At 38.3% G+C, this 24,444-nt stretch overlaps 2 protein-coding genes across 7 annotated transcripts in view; one reads left to right on the plus strand and one right to left on the minus strand.

Moving 5' to 3' along the window:
• Nucleotides 1-8,541, plus strand: part of LOC103708681 (uncharacterized) — a 29,001-nt gene extending 20,460 nt beyond the window's left edge. For 4 of the 5 annotated variants that reach the window (XM_088717404.2, XM_026805258.4, XM_008793728.6 and 1 more), the window contains 5 exons: nucleotides 4,698-4,751; nucleotides 4,853-4,894; nucleotides 7,703-7,781; nucleotides 7,864-7,934; nucleotides 8,011-8,541. In XM_088717404.2, coding sequence (XP_088573530.2) covers nucleotides 4,698-4,751; nucleotides 4,853-4,894; nucleotides 7,703-7,781; nucleotides 7,864-7,934; nucleotides 8,011-8,100 — 336 coding nt within the window. In that variant the 3' untranslated portion in view covers nucleotides 8,101-8,541. The remainder of the gene's footprint in view (nucleotides 1-4,697; nucleotides 4,752-4,852; nucleotides 4,895-7,702; nucleotides 7,782-7,863; nucleotides 7,935-8,010) is intronic. The other variant, XM_088717403.2, reaches the window with a different exon arrangement.
• A 4,350-nt stretch (nucleotides 8,542-12,891) lies between these two features.
• LOC103708682 (uncharacterized) lies at nucleotides 12,892-23,917 on the minus strand. 2 transcript variants are annotated; one of them, XM_008793729.4, is made up of 5 exons: nucleotides 23,555-23,917; nucleotides 15,629-15,880; nucleotides 15,388-15,531; nucleotides 14,553-15,296; nucleotides 12,892-13,199 (listed from the first exon to the last, which is right to left on the minus strand). In XM_008793729.4, the coding sequence occupies exons 1-5, from the start codon at nucleotides 23,669-23,671 to the stop codon at nucleotides 12,969-12,971; spliced, it is 1,488 nt and encodes a 495-aa protein (XP_008791951.1). In that variant the 5' UTR covers nucleotides 23,672-23,917; the 3' UTR covers nucleotides 12,892-12,968. The 2 variants fall into 2 exon arrangements, with proteins under 2 accessions (XP_008791951.1, XP_088573527.1); XM_088717401.2 differs by having other exon boundaries at nucleotides 15,629-23,469; nucleotides 23,555-23,800.
• Between the last annotated feature and the right edge of the window lie 527 nt (nucleotides 23,918-24,444).

The raw sequence follows: 24,444 nt of genomic DNA on the forward strand, positions 1-24,444 counted from the left end.
TTTTCCCCTCTCACCCCCTTTGTGTGTGGGGGTGCCTCCTCCCCCTCCCCAATCTTCCAAGTGAAATTGCTTAATAGATCCTATTATGAGTCTGAATAGCTTATTTTCTTAATCTATCTTTAAACCTGCAGTTTTGCATGCATGTATTATGTTTTATGTTCCATATATTGTGGAACATGCTTAAAATAGTCATTCAACTCATATCATTGTGCCATTTCATGGTTCTTGTTAACTAACTATTATACTCAAAATCTCAAGCTATTAGAAATGGGTTAAATAATGTATAATATATTAAACAAGGTTCGTTGTCTCGGTACCAGACCTCGTACTGCTACCATCCTAATATAGTGTCGGTATGCTCGATATGGTACCCAGTTCGGCATACCGAGTGTTGATATGCCTCCGTACCGCATACTGGTTCGGTATTGGTAAGGTACGGTATGATTGGTACACACCGATACCAACCAATATGGCAAACCTTGATATCGAGCTTTAATAACCCTCCATGTGTGGCCTGGACCACATATATGAAGGCATAAAAGATCAAAAACAACTCACGGCCTGGACCGCATACATGAAGGCATAAAAGATCAAGAACAACTCAAGCTAACAACTGGAAAAAATGGACTAAATAGGATTTGAACTCGCGAACTTTGCTTCTGATACCATGTTAACTAGCCATTAGACCTTGAATGCTTAAGCAGATGAGGAAGGGGTCAATAATGTATAGAAGACCAACAATTAGAGAATAATATATTCCTAATATAGCTCAATAATATTTGATGTGTATGCCTAATAATGTTTCAGTAACATTACAAGACTATAAGAAGCATGAATTCAAATATTGGCAGAACAAGATCGTACCATCGATATTGTACTTAAGGTTTTAAGTTCTGGCGGGATGGGGGGTGTCTCGGTCATCCTATCCCGTTCTTGTGAGAAAATAGGATTGGGATAGGATTGGTCCGAAACTCATCCACGCTAGGAGAGAAAAAAAGAGAGAAAAAAATCAGGTACGCCGTACCGGTACCGGTAGGCATACCGGTCGCCTACCGGACCGGTACAGTTCTGGTTCGGACCGATTTGAACCGGAACCGAAGCGGCCAACAGAGCGTAGGTGGGCTGCCAACGCGGGGAACCGCACGCAGGCGCGGTTCCCAGCGCGGAGAATCGCCCGCGGGCTAGCTGCCTAGTGCGGGGAACCACGCGTGGCGCGTACCGGTGCGAACCGGTATGGTTTGCACCAGTATTGGGCTTGTACCGCTCGTTTTCCATGCTTGAACCGGACCAATCAAGGACTGGACCGATCCGGTACTGGCTGAACCGGTTGGTACGGGCCGGTTCGGCATACTATGGAAAAGATAGAAAGGAAAGAAAGATGAAGAAAAGAAAAAGTGAAAGAAAAGAAGAAGATGAAAAAGGAAAAAAAGAAAGTGAGAAAAAAAATGAAAGAAAGGAAGGAAAAAAGGAAGAAAGAAAAGAGAAAGAAGGAAAAAATAAATAAAAGAAGGGAAGGTAGACGAAAAAGAAAGGTAGGAAAGAAAGATGAAAAAGAGAGAGAAAGAAAGGAAGAAAGGAAGGAAGAAGGGGAAAGAGATAGAGGATATGTATGGGGATGCATGAATGGAACCACCACCAGGACGGGGCGGAATAGCAGGGCATCACATTCTATGGAAAAACTGGGATACCCCCATCTCACAGGATTTAAAATCTTAATTGTACCCTTTTGACATGAAACTAACAGTAATACAGATGTCAGGGCATCAAATCAACATAAGATCAAGATATATTGGCCATCCAGATCTAGATTAACTAATATCAAGACTGGTATGCCAATACAAAGCTTATCCCCATCGGGAGGGCAAACTTTTTTTTTTCAAGATCACAAGAATGGGGGCAAACCAGCCACCTCAATCTGTTCCTACTAGTATGAGCCAATACCAAAAAGACAATTTTTTCTAAAAAAATATGAATGGCCATGTTGGCTAATGTAGCGTGAAATGTGAAAGACAAATTAATCCAACATTAAGCCTGGTTCAAAATCTTACTAGGAATAGAATTGTTCGACTCATTAGTACAAGGAAACATGCTAAAATTATTCAACCATTTAATATGAAAATGAAAACTAATGCCGATTCTAAAGAAAATGAAATCCATTAGACTTTTGACCAAAACTTTTTGAACTTTGCATCCATCTATCAAAAGACTTATAAGCATTGACCATGATTTGTAGGGACTAGGGAACAAAAATTCCTTATGCTAGAGGCAATTTAATGATTTTAATCCTATAGTCGATTTTGCAATGAGACAACAAATGTCAATTAGATCAATAAAATAGGCAGTCAGATAAACTTCAATTCAATTCATATCCATATTGCTCATCAAAGAAAACAAAAGAAGGCTGACTTAATATCCATATAACTTATCAAAATTCCAAAAGAAAAAGGAAAAACCAAAAGAAGAGCAAAAAGAACCTTTCGAATTTGCATACCGGTGTGGCACTAGTTTGCACCACCATCATGAGAGTTGGTATTATACGGATGAGTACCATATTGATGCTGGGAAAAACTGGTACTACCCTTATGCTGATATTTCAGTCCTTGGTAAGAATGAATTTGATTGAAAATTTTTCATCAAAAATATTGCACTTTTTTTGTAGCAATAATTTGCTGGCAAAATATGCCTTGTGGGCATGCTATAGGAGAGGTTGGCAGTTTAATCATAATTCTATTCAACATATTTTCAATCATACACCAATTTTAATGGCTTTGTACTATCCCACCAAAAACATGAAGGAATAATTATAGCTCTTAGCTAATATATAAGAATCTAGCATAATGAATCATCCAAGATATCTATGTTAATTGCTGTTTAAGATATGCATGCATAGTCTCAAGTGCCTTTCTAGGCAAGATCCATGTACCCTAGATTCATATATTCAAGAGCCGTATGGAATATGAACATAAAAGTAAGAAATAGAAAATTGGCAGCAAAGAAAAGGGAGGGAAAAAGGTCAAAAGACAATTGAAAGCTCACAAGAGGAGAATGGTACAAGATTCAGTATAAACTCTCTCTCTCTCTCTCTCATGTTGGTGAACATAAAAGAATTGCAGTTCATATTCCGAGATGCAAGCATATTGATGGGCTTGTTAACAGGGGGGATGAGCTTACTAGTAAAAGAGAAAAACAGGATCCTGCCAAAAGGGGAAAAAACAGGAGGGCTTCACTTGAATTATGTGCTGACCAACATATACAGTGTGGAAAGCAGCAATTGCAGCAGAATTTTAGGAAAGGTTGGCAGGAAAAAGAAGGGGGACGGGGGAGATTGTGTCGCAACCTTATGTCTCCCTACCGACACTACTCATCTGAGAGTTTAATAGAATAAGTATTTCTCAATATATAAATCTTTTGTTGCATGTTCAATCAAGGTACGTCGTACTAGCCCGAACCGGATGGTATGAGGGGTACCGTACCATACCGGTTCGGTACCGATACTTAGTATGGATGGTGTACCGACACTCGGTATGCCAAAAAAAATTTATACCGTACCGTACCGACACTGTGCTTGTGTGGCACCAGCATAGGGTTTGGTATCGAGACGGTGAAATTTGTGTTCAATTCTTGGAGGAGGTGTGGAAAACAAAAGAATTCTGACAAATTGGGTTCTCTAGCTGTTTGGATGTTGGGAAAACTAAAAAAAAAATAGAAATAGATTTCTACATTTGACTAGAGTTTTCCTTTTTCCTTGGAAAATATTGTCCTTTTCCTTTTCCTTTTTCTTAGTTTCCTGAAAACAAACATACCCTTAAGGAAAAACCTAAATCTCAATGTTGACTCTTTTCCTTTCAAACTTATTTTACTGATAATTTGTTCTATGTTTTTTGTTACATTTAACAACCAATGAACTTAATATTCTTCTATTCTGTCAGAAAATTAGCCAGAGTTTTGACCTAAATTTGCTTATTTTAGTACTTAGTTTTATTAAAGTAACTTTTGCAACGTTTCAATCAATTTTAAAACTTCTTGTTTACTGCTTGTAGAAGCCTATTGTGTCATCTATCTCAAGGATTTAACTATCGAATTAAGAACCTATACTGGTCACCCATCAGTAGGTATGTACCTTGATATGGGGATGATAGGGGGTCAATGAGCCTCGATACAAATAATCAAAAAGAAAATAAGGCCTACCAAGCATTATGGGTTGATATGCCTTGATATAGTGCGGCATGGGGTTGTATCCATTGACACGGTGCAATATGGGATGGTTGGAGCCTAGCTCCCTAAAATTAGTTTATGTCGTGGTCCCCTGACCAGTCCTTGGCTACAAGCTATCAGCAGCATTTATTCATACTGCTAATACCTTGAAAAAGTGCTGCAAATATCTTTGCCAGAATTTCTTGTGGCATTTTCTTATGTACCAGTTTAGGATGGTGCCAGCAATTAATTGCAGATTTTTTTTTGCAAATGCTGATAAAATTTTATTTATTAATGGCATCTATAAGTGCTGTTAAAGTCTCAGTTCCTGCATTGTTTTCATGTTTTTGGTGGCACTTATGTTTGCTGATAATGAACCATTTGGGACACTTGAGGGAATGTTGGTAGAAAAGCTGCATTTATAGGTGCCTAAAATATATATTTCAATAGCGATTATTTGTTGATTTTTCTATGAAGTGCCACTAATATCGTTTAAATTGCAGGTTCCTTATTTAGCTGCTATATTTGTAGTTTTGAGTATTTTCATCCAACCTTGTGTGAGTGCTTTCTATTGATTGCACTAGATTTCTTTGCCTTTTTTTTTTAATTTTTTGTTGAGCATAACTTCTTAGTTGTTGAACTTCCACTCTTTGAGCAGATAAGGAGCATTGTATCCAAAAAAGTTGGACCAAATGAGCAGGTATAAAGTCATAACGTCGCAAGTTTATTTTGGTTTAGATGCTGATGAACTTTGCTATAATCTATCTAAGAATGCCACATTCAGATCACTGGTTTATCTGTTTGAGACATTTTACTATTCTAGTTACATAATGTTTCTCACATATTTCTTGTTCTCTAATTACATTTATGGCCTGCTGGCAATTTATATATTTCACATGTCATCTTCCCCTTTGTCTAGATAATCTCCAACTCAAGGAGAACTTAGTTGTTTGTTCCTTAGTCATATGTGCTTAAGTTGTAACCCACAAGGTAGATCTCCCTATCCACCAGCTATGTTTCTAGATCCCATGGCAGGCCTCTTTTATGCTAAAATATTCTTTGCCAAGTATTTGACAAATCAAAAACTGTGCGCATTTCCATAGCCTTCTTCACTTAGATTTGTACTCTATAGTTGAAACCATGCTGATGGAAAAATACTTGGATAATTATCATGGCAAATTATGAATATTTATTTTCTTAGATTTGTGTATCTTATTCTTGTAGTACTACTAGAGAAACCAGGTTTACAACTTCTATAAAGTACCTACATGAATTGATACTCCGGTTATTGCATTACACTTAATTATAAGTGAATTTACTGGTTATCACCGGATTACTGATCTTGGTTCCTATCAGACTCATACCAATATTTAACTAGTTTTTCTTGCATCGATTGCTTATCCTCGCCGAAAGAAGGCTTTTTTTAAGTTTCTACAGTGGTTTCAAAAGCTGCCTGCGTCAGCCTTTTTTACCAGTCTGTACATGTGTCAGCCATGAGCCAGTATGGGAGGATAGCTGAACTAGCCCCATATAGGAATGAACCAAGCTATACTGCCTGTTACCACTTGGCATGAGTCTTTAAAGGCCTTTTCAGCAATGTGGGTATGAATTGACTGAGATTCCAGGAGCTACTAAGCCCATTTCTGAAATTCAAACAATGATCATCCAATTCTTTAGTCTCGAAAAATATTCAACCTTAGTAAATAATCTCTCCCCTTTTTTAATTTCTTGAACAATTTGAGAATAAATTAGTGTTTAATTTGAAAAAACTTGGGGCGGTATGTTATTCCTGGACTTGGTGGTCTTTGTTCACTGGATTCATGTAAATCCAAAAATAATCTGAGCAAATGGTGTTTGTTTGATGCTTTTACCATATTTTGCACAAAATGAGGATTACAAAATCTCCAGCATATGTTGAAATCCATGACTTGGGATCACATTTTTTTCCAAAAACATAGAATTAAAACAATAATGCATAAGAAAAATGCAAAAAGGAGGCCAAACAAGCCATACTAGGCAATGTTACTTGGACATGTGACAGGTGTGAATTGTCCAAAAGAATCGGCCATGAGGACACATTTTTGTGTACACATGAATATATACTAACGTATGCTTATTATAAATAATATGCTAGATCTATGCTGTTTAACTTCATAAAATTTGACAAAATGTTTACTAATTACTATCTTAGGGTTAAAAAACTTTATTTTGGAAGTTGCCAAAAGTAGATACATCATATTTTGACAGTAGAAGTGTCAAGAATTATCATGAAGTGACCTAAATGTCTAAGTGCCAACATGTTAAAAACCCAAAATTTGGAGTGTCCAAGTAACAAAGAGGCATACGACCCTATCAAAGCATATTTATATATAATATATCTATCCCCTTTTATTGGCATGGCTCACATGACTTGTGGTCAGTAAAAGTTCAGTACTTGATATTTTGAACCTCGAAACCAACAATGAGCAAACTAAGTTTGGGTTTGTGATTTTGAAAAATTCTAGAGTCCTGCATCTTGTTCCTTATGGAGAAGGAGATAAAGTTGATGGAGAGGAGATATGAAACAAAACAAAAAAAGGTGATACAGAGTAGAAGAGATATTATAAAACCCACCACAGTAAAAGTAACAACAAAAAGGAGAAGGCACTACTTAAATTTATTCATGACAAATATAAAATTGTTTTCCAAAATAAGCATAACATGGCAAAGGCACATCTTCCCTATTCCTGAACATCAACTCAATTTATCTTGAGCCTATAACTTCTATAAAAGTAAACTATTGATCAACCTAAATTTCACTATAGGGAAGGTTTGGAACCCTACTATACCCATGACCCTAAATGACTTTATATACAACTGCATATTGTTCCTAGTCACGTCACAGAAAGAGATGCCCAGTTTACGAGGTTTTTGCCACTGTAGGGTCTGAGGAGGGTCAAATGTATGCAACCTTAGCCCCGCACACATAGAGAGGCTGTTTCCATATTTTGAACCCATGACAACCAGGTCGTAGTGGAGCAACCTTACTATTATTCCAAGACTCACCCTCTTTTCTTAGTCACATCATATGCCTTACTAATTCCTGTATGCATATTCATAAGTTATACATCTGCATATTTATAGTACTTTGCACTAATCAAATTATAACACTGCCTAAAATTAGCAAGAATGCACTTTTGCATTATTTAGTTCTAAATCTAACTTAAGATAAATGGCTTCACAACTAGATGAGCTGTTATAATCAGGAAGTGGTCTGCTTTGCATTAACATCGATCTTAGAAGACTGATTTAATTTTAGCACAACTTTTTTATGTTAGACCTGTTAATATTATCTGCAGTTCTACCATTGGTGCCCATTCTGGAGCTCCATTGTAATTAAATATTTAACCTGGTATCCAATTTTTACAAGATTCTGGTTTCTTACTGCTCAAACTGCTGTTATAAATCCGAGATTCTTTGCTCTATCTCAATGCATTCATGGTTGTCTAATAAATCTTGCTTGTTTCAGGGAATGGCCCAAGGATGTATAACTGGCATCAGTTCATTTGCTTCAATTATATCTCCATTCATTTTCACTCCGCTAACAGGTAGTTAATCAATTGGTTATTCTTTAAAACACTGTGGTTGTATGAAAAGTTCATAAATTGGACTGCCTTCTTTTTCCTTTAGCTTGGTTCCTGTCAGAGGATGCACCATTTAAGTTCAAGGGCTTCAGTATCATGTGTGCTGGATTTGCATCGGTAAGCACTGAGTCACAATCACGTTCCCACTAGTTCTTGTAGTTCTTTTGATATCATTAATCAAATGTTTGTGCAGTTGATAGCCTTCGTGCTTAGTATTATGATGAGGGCTGCACCTCCAACTACAAGCCAGAAACTTGTGAATGGCATTTATGTACAGGCCTGATGCTCAAGAATCTGAATTCAACTCAGCATCTCATTCAGTTGTTCATATTCTGACGATTGGTTAAATGTAAACAAGTGGCATTTGAGAAGCAGAGATTTTGCAAACTGCTTATCCTAGACACTTGCGGCATTATTCCATTGTATGGACTTCTCTGCTGCTCTTGAGCGTATAATCTGACAAGTTAGATGGCAGCTTGTCCTTTGTTTGAGGCCACAGATAGGGAAGGCAAGATGCAGAGTCATTTCTTGTAATTATGTTCGTTTAGATGGCTATTTCTTTCTCTTTAGGTTTTTAGTCTCTTCCTGCTGTGTGACTGCTGCTGCTTCCATGGCATGTCCCGGTGCCCTTACAGTGATTCAACAGGTACGAAGCACATCTTCTTTGTAATCTGTATAGATTATAAACCAAGCACTAAGCATCAAAAAATTAATTTGTCCACAATGAAGCTTCTTTGTCATGCTCTGAGCAGAATGCAAGATCATAATAACTTAATGCCAACAAGCAAAGATTGTTAGTATATCATAGTTGTCTGTCAATAACTCTTGGCTTTCTATCAGATATTCCTTTCCCTTGAGTCATCATGCATTGTACTTGCAATATTCTACTTCTGGTTGAAAATGAATAAAGATACAAGTAAGAAGAATAATTTGAGAATAGATGGTTTGATTGGAAATGAGCATGACAAGTTGGTGATGGCCCCTTCTAGGAGAAGGAAAAATGAGACATTCACATGATTCAACCGTGTAGATTGTTGGGAAGTAGACCTTTGATGCTTTAGTTAATGTAGTGCTTGTGAAGTGGCTCTTCGTGTTTCTAAGTGATGTCTCCTAAGAGTTCTGTATTTATTTAATGATGGTGTCTTAGGATGTTGTAGTGCCTTTATGTAAGGATGTACAAAAGTCATATCATACCTATATAAACCCCTATAATTAATCATCATGTAAGTGGGGAAGTGAAGAAATAGTGTGTTGGGTGTCCCTAAATCACTCCTATTAGAATTTGAGTGTGTGTTCCTTCTCCAAATTTGTTCTTTTTGCTATGTTATTTTGGTCCTACTACAATCCTGGGCATGTAGTCTAGAGTATCTAGTTATATATTAGAGAGTGGTCATACTCTCCAAATGACATAATGATATCAGAACCTCATTAGAAGGCTTGGTGGTAGTTGTGGCCTTGCAAAGAGAAGGGTCAAAAGGTTGGTGGATTGGTTCTTGTTGCCAAGGATGGACTCTCATAGTAGTGGTTTAAACCAGTAGGGAGTAGACAAGCTAAACAGCACCAACTATATGTATCGGATGCTATGCATGGAGAAATTCATACAAGGACAAGTCTTTTAGGGGCATCATTCGGGAGCTGGAAAGATGCTTGTCAAGATGTTTCGAAAAAGGAATAGTGTTTTGAGAATATTGTGAATTGCAGTGCACTAAGAAATTTGGAAGCATATTGAAAACAAAACTGGGGAGGGGTCCGTGCGGCGCGCATGCGGGCTCCGGAACCAGACAATATTTGGCAGTAGAGCTCCGTATTCTCCTCTTATGTGGCCTCCACGTGGGCACCGGGTGCCTCACGTGTCTTGCGCAGGCGGGGGCGTGACATTTGGTATCAGAGCCGAGGACGGCTCTTGTCCGATGATGGGAAGGGTGTGAGGCTCAATAGTTCTACATCGGGAAGACTCGTTCTAGAGCCTAAGCATATGAGGCGAGTGTTTCCAAATCCTGCGGACGCGTTTTGGATGGAAAACAAAGCCGGAGAGGGGTCTGAGCAGTGCGTGTGGCGCGCATGCGGGCCCGAAATCGGACAATATTTAGCAGGGGAGCCTCGTGTTCCCTCCTCATGTGGCCCCCATGTGGGCACTGGGTGCCTCACATGCCCCGCGCAGGTGGGGGCGTGACATTTGGTATCAGAGCCGAGGATGGCTCTTGTCCGATGGTGGGAAGGGTTGTGAGGCCCAATAGTCCCACATCGGAAAGACTTGTTCCAAAGCCTGAGTATATGAGGCGGGTGTTTCCAAATCTTGCAGACGCATTTTGGGTGGAAAAGCAAAACCGAGGAGGGGTCTAAGCAGTGTGTGCGGCGCGCGTGCGGGCTCCGGAACCGGACAATATCTGGCAGGGAAGCTCCGTGTTCTCCCCCTCATGTGGCCCCCACGTGGGCATTGGGTGCCGCACGTGCTCCGCGGAGGTGGGGGCGTGATATTTGGTATTAGAGCCGACGATGGCTCATGTTCGATGGTGGGAAGGATGTGAGGCCCAATAGTCCCACATCGGAAAGACTCGTTCCAGAGCCTAGGCATATGAGTGGGTGTCTTCAAATTCTGTAGACGCGTTTTGGGTGGAAAACAAAACTGAGGAAGGGTCTAAACGGTGCGTGCGGGCTTCGGAACCGGACAATATCTGGCAGGGGAGGCATGTGTTCCTCCCTTATGTGGCCCCCACATAGGCACTGGGTGCCGCACGTGCCCTGCGGAGGCGGAGGTGTGACAGCGAGATGAGTACATGATGGATGACTGTAGGATGGAGGAGGCCCTCACCGTCGCGAATCATCCTTGCGAGAGACCCCATTCAACCTCGGGAAGAAGACATTGATGGTGAGACAAGAACAAAAGGGTGAGAGGATGGGGAGAAGAGAAGAGGGAGTGAGAGAGGGTGGGGAGTAAAAGTGGCTTGGCGAGATGGCAATTGTGAGAGCTTAGAGGGCGGCATGGTGGTGAAAACCATTGGTGAGAGCCTGCATCTTGTGGCGGAGGAAGGGAAGAAGAGAAGGAGACGAAGAGGAAAAAAGAGGGCGCTCTTATAACTCTTCAAAAGGTAGTGGTATGATGTGTTCCTGTTCCCTTAAACAAGCATCTATTGGTCGTTCAAAAAAAATGATCTGCCGATTCCATGACCTATCCATCATTGTATTTGTATTAACACAGAGTCTTGTCCTTGGAGTAAGAACTAATCCAGACCTAGTCTATAGCCTATGTGGATTAGGAGACACTGCAGCATGGGTCTATTAGAGTTAACCATGAGCTTGATTGGTGGTGTTCGTGAATAGATTTGTGGTATTTGTTAATGAATTTGCATAAATTTAAATTTTTAACTTGGTGAGAATACCATGACTTAAATGAGGTATATGTGTGTGTTTAATTCCATGTCAGCTATGCATTGGATAGATCTAAATTACTTATATAGGATCAAAACAATTAAATTATATATTTCGATAAATCTTTTTGAATGTAGTTCTAGATTGTTACACACTTGATGGCGTAGAGTGGCCGATCATTCTTTAAAAACACCCGCTTGTTATAGGGGTCTGCAGCAATGGTTAAGTCGAGGTTGTAGAAGGATTCCTTGATGCCGGGATTAGAGGCGATGTTTGATTGGATCGGGTTGATGGCGCCCTCCGGTGCCGACTCCTTGAGGAGGGGCGGGGATAACCAAGCTACGTCTGTCATTGCCGAGCGCCGTGGATAACCAAGGAACCACAAGATCTTCAGATAAGATGGTTACAATTGGGGATGCATTTCGGATTGGATATTTGTTGCTGAGGATGAGGTCAAAATCCAAGTTCTTAGTACCTTTCAGAGCAAGGTTCCATCAAATTTCATTACCCTGCCTTCAACTCGCTCGCCACCCAACTCCTAATTCTCTGCTGCAAATTTTTTTTTTTTCTATTGTAATTTCTCTGTATTGTATTCCCTATTTGTTTTGGTTGTACTTATATCGTTTTCTCAATGAAGCTGACGTGTGACCATCTTTAGGTTTTTTTTTAAAAAAAAAATAAACTATATACCTATCATTTTTTAAGCATTGGATTGTCCCCTTGGTCTTGTACAGCATCCATTAGTAACGTGCGTTTTTCGTCTTGGTTGATGATTAGTTAGGAGATTGGAAGAGTTGATTCAATGAACACCTGAGTTCATTGTGTTGGTGCTTTTTGATTCCAGGGGTTCTGTTTGTATTAGGAGGAGACAGGTATGTATGTCTATGTATGAGAAATGATTCATTAATCTTGGAAAAAATTATAGACAAATTAAGATCAAAACTTGAGCCTTGAAACAAGTTCCTTTTTCCTGCAGGGTTATCTCCTCTTTCATTCAATCTAGAAGCCATGAGAATACCCTCATAGCATACAAGTTTTCACCATTGGCATAAAGACATATTTATAGAGCTGGCAAATCCGATGTCATATTGCATAAATATAATCCCTCAAGCCTACAAGACTACCAAATATGAAGTTTTCATATAAAAAATTTATAAATATAAACAGTCGGAATTTAAGGCTATATATAGCAATCTTGACTCAATTTCCATCGAGCCTTTGTATGGCAACACGTATAACAAAAGTTTACCATACCGGCCAGTACTGTTTCAACATCTTTACCTCAAAAAAATATTTGATAGAAACTGGTAAAAATTTAGTAATATAATTGGTGTCACATCCCACATATACTATGCAGCGGCATTAACCTGCCCTTCATTTTCTAATTAAATTGTCCAACATAACAAAATAGATAAATGACAACAATAGGAGCTGCTGCCATGGTAAGATATAATTGGCATATGGGAACCCTAACTCTAGATCTAAAACATCCTCCAACAAATAAATGAGAATAGAGATGCATTAAATCAGCAAGCTATATTATCAACTCTAACTAGAATATGAGATTCTATTCGTATGTACCAGATTTTTCAGGTTACATAAACTGTGAATGCGTGCTTTGCTTATTTGGATGCCTACTCCAGAAGTATAGACCCATTTGACAGATGTAAGGATAGAAATAACTATTAAATAAGAAAAGTTTAAATAGTCTCAAAGCAAAAAAGTATAATTTATTCATATGTACAGTTTTCTTAGAGTTTCTGTTCATGGTAAATGCATGATTCAGTTGACTATACAATCCGCTGGATTCCCAGATGAATCTCCATTCTCATCAGAAGAACTATTTCCATCGGTCAAATGCATTATAAGATTCATCAGGTCAGCATTACCAGGCCAGTCTTCACCACGGTGTCCCGAGTTAGATCGTCGCCTCTGCAGTGCCAACACCTGTGTTATCATGTCTTCTGGAAATGAGAACTGGTAAAGTCTGCTCCTTCTCTTATGCCGCTTTAACTGGTAATTTCACAGGAGCCATACCGTCAACGCCATCATCACAAACATCACCAACAATTCCATCATCATTCATCATCAAGATCATCATCATCATAACAAACAGGACCAACATCATCATCATAATCACCATCAAAATAGAAATCATCATCATCATCACCATCAATGTCATAGCCATCACCATAGTAATAGTCATAGTCATCAAGTGTAGAGCAATCAATTTGAACAGCGATAAGTGCCTTGATCACACACGGAGCAGCAGAGAAATTAGAACCTCCTCTGCTGCCCAATCCATGTAAAGCCTTGAAAACTCAAATCCATTTTTCCAGTAGGGAGGGGAAGAATTTCAGCTAGAAAATCTAGTGTAGGGATCAAATGATTAAGTTTTATTTCAAGAAAAGTAGGATACGAGATGCACTATACACGGTCACGGATGGCTGGTCAGATGAAGGTGTGAAAAAACAAGTTTACATGTTAATAGACATTGCCAAATTCAGAAACAGCGGTTGCAAAATGAAAATATAACCCCTCCGACATGAGCTACAAGATCTGAAATTTCTACAAACAGAAAAGCACATTTTCTGGATAAAATATGAACAGCACCCAAATAGGTTGATTACAAAGAATTAATTATTCTAAAAACATATTCGGTATTTTGTCATGTATATCCGTTAAAAAGTGCTCATTTGATCATTCACCTCTCAAAAGAGCAAAACATATACCCCTTCAAAAAGTCTAAAATTTGTATACGTGCTGACCTGAAAATATGAAACTTGCATGTGTCCCTCTAAAAGTTTACCCCTCACATGACCTTTCTAAAAATTTGAAACTTGCATACAAGCCACTGCAGTTTGCTTAAATCCTCCAAACGATAAGTAACAACATTATTTTCCTCAAGAAGAAAAAAATGAAACAATATGATTACCTTTTTTTTGGTTTACAAGGATTTTTGGGAATAAAACCTTTGAAAAGTACATGACTATTTTCATGTCCTTGAAAGTATGAAAAGTACAAATGTATTATTGGTTTAAATTTCATATATTCTCCCCAAAATGGCCAAAAGTATTCAAAATTTAAGAATAATTAAAGGAAAACAGTCGATGACCAAGTTAACTTTAACCTAGACAAACTAAGATTAGAATGAAGTGACTGCAACATGATAAGAGTACTTTTACTTTTAGAAGGTGCATACGTGCACTATTGACATTTTGAAGGGTAAATAAGAAACCGTGGACAAAAATCCCAAAAATACCAACATCAAATGAAGATAATTGATACCAATTGTACTCAAAAAGAACTGATAGTGAAATAGCAAAAAGCAACTGAAATGCAAGCAGAGAGCAGCAGAACACATACCTCATCCATGTTTACTGGCAGAGCTGGTTCCAGGGCATTGGGAGTCCAAATCTTAACATCCTTCTCAATTCCACTACTTGCAATCACGGTAGCATATGGATGAGGTTCGATGCAATTCACCACATACTTGTCCCCTTCCATGACACGCAACAATTCCCCATCTCTCTTCCTCCAAATGAAGATTCGGCCACAGTCTGATCCACTAGTGACATACTCACAGTTGGGACCAAAAAAGCTCACACCCTTCACAGTCTCAGAGTTACGGTGTCCCTTGTATACTTGAGGTTCAGACGGATTTGCATCAGCAGGGGATGATGATGAAAATGATTGGGACCCATCTCTGGTTTCAGTGTCCTTGGCAGCAGGTTTTGGTGATTTAGGTACTGGGTTGGGTCCCAAACCTTGATCTTTAGTGAAAAGATAAATCTGCTCATCATTGTATGAGGCCAGCAGCTCACTCTGGTCTGAGAATGCCAAACCTGTTATTCCAACATGTCCATCACCAATAAGATGTGGTGGGCAGAAACAGTTGGTTGGACAATCACAATCAGTTGATCCATCCCATTTGAACTTGCGGATGTCATAAACTCGAGCATATTCATCTGTTCCTGCAATTGCAAAAAAATTGGGGTTCCTTTGATCTATTGCAATAGTGTTTAGTTGAACACTTTGCTGAAACTCCGACCTATCTGGAAAAGATTTGCATGTAAATAGCTTTGTAGCAGATTTTGTTCTCAAATCAAACTGCATAAATGGTGACTTTGTTAGGCTTATGTAAAGGTGACTCATGCTTACAAAGGAACTGGAGAAAATGTAAAGCTTACAAAGAACTCACATGTTGAACTAGGCCATCTTCACCACAGGTATAAAATATGTAAGGGCTTCCGGGCTCAATAGCTAACTTATGAGCCCGACCTTCATGTTGGGCTAGCAATGAAGTCAACACCTTTCCACCTTCACGTATCTCAGCATGTCTCACCTAGTGATATGAAGGAAATATATGCGTTCCTTACATGCTCACAATACATAACATCCGAGGTTTAAAGGGAGGGCAAGAGAAAGGGAACGGCACGTACCTCCCCATCTGCAGCACAGGTAACAATGATCCGATCCTCCATGTATGGCATGAATTTTGCTTGAAAAACATTGTTTGAATGGCCCGAGTGGAAGGACAATTTAACAAGACCAGCATCCCAATTCCACAAAATTACCATTCTGTCATCAGAACCAGACACAAGAATATCACCATCTGCATTGAAGCTAACAGTATTCACACAACCTCCATGCTTCTCTAGTTTTTTATGGATTCCAAAGCGCAGAACAAGGTCCTGTGTAAAAAAATATAAGATAAAATTATGTATAGAACACAAGATTCAAGGAAGTATGAAGAATATCCTATGTAGCTCCAACTAAACAAGTTAACAAGGTAGTCATTCAAACAAGGAAAACATGAAATCATGATATGCACCACCTCATCTGTAAAACCAAATCAGAAAAATGACCATCCATAGGAACATTTAGACTCATCAAGGATTTAGAAAAGAAATTTGGGGAAAACTGCATATCATGCAAAATTTTAGGACCCTCAGTGATAAATAAATCAATAAATCCATCCAAGAATATTCCTAAATATGACAAATGCATGAAAAAAGAAAATTAATTGGTTTTTTAGGCCTTTAGAAGTTCTATAGAGACAAATAAACCTGTTCTTTCCCCACACCTGATGTGATGAGGGATGTGTTTGTCTTAGCACCTTCTTAATCAAGGAGAGGTGAAGGGAAGTTGAGGCTCCCAGACTGTCCCTCGGCACAAGAAAATTAATTTGGTTTTTCAATATAGAAAATTGTATAAATTATTTTAGATAATAGGTTAGAGTGTGGAGCTGAATCCTTGAGAAAGGATCCAGGATACATGATACAGCCCCATAGTATTAGCACATGATCCATCCTTCCCCCTACTCCGCCCTCAACCAACACATGCCTGTGCATATTGTACCAAAAGAAAATGAATTCCATATGGTATGCAGTGGTAAACTACTCCTTTATTGACTAGTCAGGAGTTGCATCCTGGCTGCCAATCCAATCGATGACAGAGTACTTAATTGCCAGACTCTAGAATAGGTAGTAAGTGCGCATGTGGATTTGGGTAAGTGGATATTTTAGAAAAACTTGAAGCCTTCAGGAAGCAGGCGAGGGTTCAAGATTCTAGGAGATTCCAAAGTGGGCATGTGACCCTAGTTAAAAGATTTCATCTACAAAGAAAGATTATATAGGAAAATGTGGCCCTAAAAATATCAATGTAATGCAGCAATTTATCCAAGTCTGAACTGCTTGCCCTCATAAATCACTTAGAGGACAAGTGGAGATCCCCGTGTATTTTACAGAGAAGATTCCTTATTTTCAAGCTAGCAAGTGCTAATGAATAAGCATATCTAACAAAGCATAAAATATGTGGTTTTCCTCAATATATCTTTATTATAGCACAAATTTTGACTTTGAGTTTGCCTTTTTCTACTCACTTACTTCCTAATTGAAGTCAATAGAATCAAAAGAGCCACTCTCTTTAGCCTCATTAGAACACATCATAATTACTTATCTTCAAGGAACTTCATAAAGTCAAAGTACTCAAGATTATCTAGCCAATCAATTAACTATTTAAATGAAGATCCAAATGATACTAAAGATCATTTGCATCTTCCATAATCAAAGTCATGCAAAATCATCACTGACATCTCAAACTCCTTCCCCATATAATAGCAGTCATATCCACCCTAAGTACCATATTGCCCTTGGTAGCTACAGCAGGTAGAGGCAGGTCCCTAGGTTGTAATTTGTAAACAGGCCATGACAACTCAAACTTAGACAACCAAAATTATCTGATAACATCCAATTCATCTGCCGCAGCACTTCTACCATGGAGTTAGATACCTTGCTGACAAGCATGCCTATGTTATTCTCCCTTCTGTCTCTTCCATGTAAAAAGGACTTCTTTTCGCAATGCATTAGACTTCCACAACAAAGATAGGATTTTATGAATGCTGAAATATAGGCAAAATGCACTACATGATGATATGACATGATACATGCAGCTACAATAGAAAATGATTTTTTTAATAAAAAAGAAGAAAAAAAATGAAGATGCCAAAGTCAGACCTATGAGGAGGAAAAACAAAAATTATCCTAGAACAATCTATGAAACTATGAAGCCTTGACACAAATATCTATGTATGCATGTGTGCAAATTTTGAATATGGATATGTTGATATGAAAACTTTGAAAAAAGTAAGATATAATATAGCTGGGATCAAGAATTGCCAGACTGACCTACCAAACTGACCCAAATCAGGCAGCTCGACTCATATCGAACCGACATCGACCCAAGATGGTTCAGTCTATTTCAATGGTTCGAGAAATAATTTTTTTTCAAAAAAAAAAAAAAAAACTCGTCTCCCTGAGAGCTTTGAGAGACTTCGAGGGCTCTCTGGAGCCGCTCTCTCCACCTCAAGCTCAAAGTAAGCTCTCCCCTTTTCTCTCTCTCTCTCATAGTCCCCATCCTTATCAGGATGCCTTAGCCCCTTTCTCTTGCCGGATCCAGATGCCCTCCCGATCCGAACACTGATCGTGAAGCCTTAAGCTTGCTTCGAGCCCTCGCAAAGCCATGCGAACTAGTTGCCAGCCAATACCCCCTCCGATACAAGTTCAACAAACCTTAGCTAGGATACATCAATGAATATATATAAGTGTATATGTGTGTGTGTATGTATTTTATACATAAATATATGTATACATGCATGTATGAATGGATGTACCTGGGTGCGTGTATACAAAAGCATTTATGAAGCATAGTAAATTATTGAAATTATGTAGTCCATGCTTTAGTCAATATCAACTCTTTTAGTTATCATTCAAATCCACACACCCTAATCCATACTTCATATTTTAATATTAAAGACAGACTACAAAACTGACATTAGAAGGTTAACATTAATAAAAGAACCCAAACACCCTTCCCCACATGCTTGGAGGTACCGAAGAAGTATCTCCGAATGTATAAGGGAAATATCCAGAGTTTTTTTAAAATTTTAAAAAATAAGATACTCTACAGGCAAATATTGGTATTTGATATGTATATGATGCAGATATGGTATGTGATTAGGTATCCTTGATTCCTATGTTGAACATCAGGACAACAATTAGAAACCCTAAGGTCACAATTGCAGAAGGCTAATTCAAATATTTGTTTAAAAAGAAAAAAAGAAAGTGCAATCTGAACTAAAATTGAACATTAAACGTTTGATATATGCAATAACTGCCTTAGAATTAACTTGATCTGATACCAAATATAACAAAGCCTAGTTATAGGATGGCTGAGGAACAATTGGTCAAAAACAATAGGATCCTACACATTCAGGATTCAGAAAGTGCCCAGTAGAATAAAAGCAACAAAGCAAAGATTAACATATCAGTCTTTCCACCCTAGATTTCTGTCTCACCAACAAAAATAAAACAGGAGGAAAAATCAAGAGCAACACTAGACCTAAATCATGACTAATCACGAAAATAAAGACTGATGTCTATGCCAAACAATTTACACTAAGAATCATGAGCAAATCATATAGTCAACATGGACTAATTATTCTATAGACAAGAATGGTGGCAACATATGTTAGGGACGAAGAGATGGAGGAGAGAGAAACAAATAGGAAGGATTTAAACAAAGATGCAAACTGAGGAACTCAACAAGCTGATCAGTGGCCATTTTACTAAGCTTCTTCTCTTGTTGTGCATTATGAGATGAATGATCACAAATGTAATCTCAAAAATACAATTAGCACAAGCTGATTTTCCCCCAATAACAGCAGTTTTAAACAAACCAAACTATATAAGGAAATTCTAGCAAATAATTTCAGCATCTAGCTATCTATTTCAGTTTATAAACTACCCAGCTTATACATGAATTGGCTGATGAATCTGCAAGAACAGCAAAGGAACATGTTTTATTCAGTTAAATTCCCATCATTTTCCTTAGAGATATCCTATATAGCAGATGGAAGACTACTTTAAAGGTAAAGGAAGGATCATGTATCACTTCAAAATCAAATTACAGAAAACTGAGCTTCTAGCTAAGTTTCTAATGTAAATCTGTAGTTTGATGTCACCACTTAAACTGAATCTATGGCTTCTGGCGATCAGCATTAAAGAGTTTCATTAGTCTTTTGCATATATCTCTCCATCCTCGTACGCTAAAGGTAAAGGTAAAGGAAGGATCATGTATCACTTCAAAATCAAATAGCAGATGGAAGACTACTTTAAAGGTAAAGGAAGGATCATGTATCCTTAAAGATAGCCTATATAGCAGACGGAAGACTACTTTAAAGGTAAAGGAAGGATCATGTATCACTTCAAAATCAAATTACAGAAAACTGAGCTTCTAGCTAAGTTTCTAATGTAAATTTGTACTTTGATGTCACCACTTAAACTGAATCTATGGCTTCTGGCGATCAGCATTAAAGAGTTTAACTAGTCTTTTGCATATGTCTCTCCATCCTCGTACGTTAACCCTTCTAATACGACTCCACATTCCTTATCCTGATACTAACATCAATTTCAAGATAAAAGTTTCCATAATTTCAGAAAGTGACATAGTTCCTAAAATAAGAGTTGTAGTCCTACTCAAAACACTATAAAAAAATGAAATAAAAAGAGAATAATACAAGAGAAATGCAAATATAAGCTTCTGAGCCTCTTCACGCAAGTTTACAAAAGGAATCCTCCTTGAAGTGGCCAAGTGAGAGAAAAGAGGGTGGTTTTGGTTGTTCTATCTATTCCACATTTTGGTTGTTCTATCTATCCACCCCCTTGTCATTTCATCTCTTATAATTGCCGCTTGCAAAAGGAATCACATAAAGCATCAACCCATTTTCATGATATCTAACCTAAAATCGATGAGCTTTGTTTCATCTCGTTGATTGCCACCTGCAAAAGGAATTATATGAAGCATCAAGCCATTCTCATAATATCTAACCTCAAATAAAGGCCCCCAATTCCCGACAATAGAAGTTTCATAAAACATAGGAGACTTTGAAGTAATCGGTCGTTATTGCAGACCCTTCCATAACTTACAGCATAGCAAAGATCTAGACTGCTCCAAACATAATCTAAACACTTGTAAAGGTACCAAAATGGCCACCATACCATATTCTATTCACCATGTTCTAGTAAATGTAAAACACAATCCTTGATGAAAATGAGAGAACAAAAGAGAAAAGCTAAAACTTCAACCTTCCCTCATTACATGAGAAGGTAGAAGAATAGCAAGATAGAAGAGGGAAGAGAAACAAAGAGAAACGGGGGGAGGGGAGGGGGGGGAGAGAGAATGAGGGACCAAGCCTTCTTTTATGGAGGACAAAAATAAAATGTTCTCTTCAATTACAAAGTGGATAACAAGAGGGAAATGAGAGAAAGATAGAGTGGTAACAAGATGACGGGGATATGTTCAAGGTATGAGGCATTAAGCATCATTTAAAACAGCATTTAAAACTTAAATCATCCCTTCCTCTAATCATTGCAGACTTTCCTAATATCTATTTATTTATTTTGAAGCATATACTGGACACCCCTTAGATGTCATGTTATTGTCATATAACCACTGAAGTGAAGGGATGTTTTCATCCTCAACATTGTAAGTTTAGAATCATCTCCTAATAAATATTTCTAACATACAAATGATAAAAAAAAAAAAAAAAAGAAAGAAAGAAAAGAAACTAATTATAATGTCTATATCACAAGCATAAACTATGCAACTGTAAAGAACCTGCTGGTCGAATGCTTATCCAGATGCTAAAATAAGCTGCCAACGTACGTTTGCTAACTTTCCTAGTATTTTTAAAAGGCACAAAGAAATTAGAGAATTTAAAAAGCGTTCACTTTTAAGAAACAAAAAATTAATTGGTATTTTCAAGATTTTGTTAGTTTAATCGGGGAAGACTAAATGAAAGAGAAGAATTGGTATGTAACAGATGTCACAAGTAGTCAAGTTGCAGACAAAGATTTGAAGAGCAATTATATACATGATATTATTATGAACATTGTGAAATTGTATTCAAAAATAAACTATTTAACATGACTATTGTTGCCAAAGGGGTAATGTTTAGCACTCAAATAAGGTCATTATATCTTCGATGACAAATCATGTTGTTTCTAAGGATGGTGGATGAATCTTTCATAAACTATGTTTTCCAACTAATCCTACCACTCCCTTGTCAGCGAAACCCTCAAAAATTTTACGATAGATTGCAAAGAGTTCCACACAAGGACACTGGGTGGGACAAAAACCTGATGATTAAGGTAGGGGCTAAGGTGCAGTAGACTAGGCTTCAGGATCACAAGGGCGTTTGCCACTATGTAATGTGAGTTTCAAGGATGATGGGCTTTCCAGTTTAGCCTGCTTTCTAATTAGATATGCATGGGTTTTGATCGTTACAAAATGAAACAACAGTGGAGAATAAAGAGAGGAAGGAATGAGGAGGAAAGAGAGCAAACATGAATAAGGACAACATGGAGGGATGTTGCTTGTAGTTGGCTTTTTTTCCCTTATTCTCTTTCCCCTTAAGCAAATAATCCAATATCATTTGGGCCTTAGCCAAAGTCGTCTCCAGCTCTACAAGTCAGTATGTCTATAATCTACATATAAAGAAGACAAGGAAACAAAACAAACAAAATACAATACAATACATGCTCTACCAACGTCCAAAAAATTAAAACAAAGAAAAAACCTAGCCAGCTGTTCCTCCCAAAATTACTCCAAAAGATTCCTTAAACACCCATAACATCCCCTTGAGGACTAATTTGCTGAAACAATAACACCAAATCATCCATTTGATGAACTCCCAGTCTTCAAAAATAGCTCAATTATGTACATGCAATAACATCCTTCCTTGCAAGTTTTGCACTATTTTTTTTTCTTCTTCTAAAGTGTCCTCAAATAGTTTTGCAAAAGTTGATCGCCCCACATAGATTCTCCTTCAAGGATTTCCATGCCAAACTAACTAGCAATCTAGAAAGGAACCAAATCAAGCAAACAGACAGAGAAAAGTAGTTTACAAGGTGGCTTTGAAAATTAATCACTTGCAATTTTATGACGGAAATGAAGAATACTTCAGAAGAGCATGACACAAACTTCATGTAGTTCAGTTATATTTGAGTATTCTGATGGAATATCTATACTGCAGAGATATGTAATAGTTTTCTTGTGGTTGAATTCAATCTTTTAAAAGACTGTAGGTGGCAGATTGATGGCCAAGGAACCACTTAGCGCCTAGGTGCTAGGCAGTCACCTAGAGGTCAAGACAGCCCAAACATTAAAGAGAAGCCTAAAAAAGAAATTATAAACAAATGAAAAATAATTTTCTCCATATTCAAAAATAATTAAGGTAAGCACCTAGTCTTGATGTCCATACAGCCAAGATAGCCTCTCCATCTATAATATTCATTAAATTAAGTACATGTTGAATTTATCCATTCACACATATGCTCCTTTTTTTTTTCCTTGCTACCTAAATGTCCTAGGGTTATCCAAGAGCTACAACTATATCAGCAGCAAAAAACTATTTCCTCAAATACTTCTAACCAATTTCCAGTAATTCCTCAAAGAAGCAACGATTGCCAACTTTAGTGAAAACAGAAATCTTGAATTGATTCTCATTGCAATACAAAATTGAAATTTTCACTTCAATTCCACCATAACAAAATCGCTCAATCGTATAAATCTTCTTAATTAGCAGTAAAACGATCAATTAGTGTTTTTTGAAAAAAAAAAAGATCACATAATTCTCCGTGTACAAAATCTTTTTTCCTATCACTTCCAGATTCAGTGTGCTGTATATTCAGATCATGCTGAAAATCACTCGCTTTCCAAGCTGCAAAATAGCCCCCAAATAAGACTCGAATATTTTCAGGGGAAAAAGGGGGAAAAGAGGAAAGAATGACAATTTTAGATCAAACCTCGGCAGCCGCGATGCGACGGGCGAAGGATCTCGGGGAGACATCGCCCACCTCTCGGTCCCAGAGCTGGACGATCCCGCGGCCGAAGCCCCGGCCTCTCTTGCAAGCCCTTCTCATCACCTCTCTCTTCTTCTCTCACTCCCACCCGATGTTCGACGAAAAGTCAGAGAGAGAGGCGAAACCGGCTCGCGCCGGAGATCGAATCGACGGGAGGATCGGATCGGATCGGATCGATCGCCCGAGGCCTCGGCAGCGGTGGGGCGATGAGAAAGAGATGGCTCTCTGCCCATAAAAAGAAGATGCCTCTCACTCTCTCTCTACTCTACTACGTGTAGAACGCGCTCCTGCACTCGGATTCGGGTTGTATCTTTCTCGCGACCGAATGATCGTTTTATTTTCACGATATCGCCCGTCGGATCTCTCTCCGCACAAATCTCAAAGTACTCTGGACCTGCCCGCTAATCCGATGCTCGGATCTCGAAGCAACTATTGCGCGATCAACGGTGGATGCGCGCAAAGTAAGGTGAATCATTCCTTCGCGCAAAAGATACAACCCAGTCCCCATGGACTCGTGGCGCTTCGTGGTTGTTTGCGTGCGAGGGATGGACGGCTGGATGGTGCATGTGCGATCGGATACAAGCAACACTTCAGTGGGGTCTAACTGGTGTGATCAATCAGGGGGCTGTGCCTCCACTTGTTAATGACTTTGCTATAAAAAAAATCTATAAATGACAAGTGTGATACAACATTGAGAAAAAACCAAATGATAGATAGTTGATATTTCGCCTTGAGCTTTATTCATTGATAAATTCTCCAAAGAAAGGCAAGTTGTACCTAACATATAGAATGCCTAACATATAGAATGCATAGAGTTTAGGGGGAAAAAAGGG

This window comes from Phoenix dactylifera, chromosome 3 (assembly GCF_051530095.1).
Source record: "Phoenix dactylifera cultivar Ajwa chromosome 3, Ajwa_hap1_PhDact_Kaust_v1.1, whole genome shotgun sequence".
Classification (NCBI taxonomy): domain Eukaryota; kingdom Viridiplantae; phylum Streptophyta; class Magnoliopsida; order Arecales; family Arecaceae; genus Phoenix; species Phoenix dactylifera.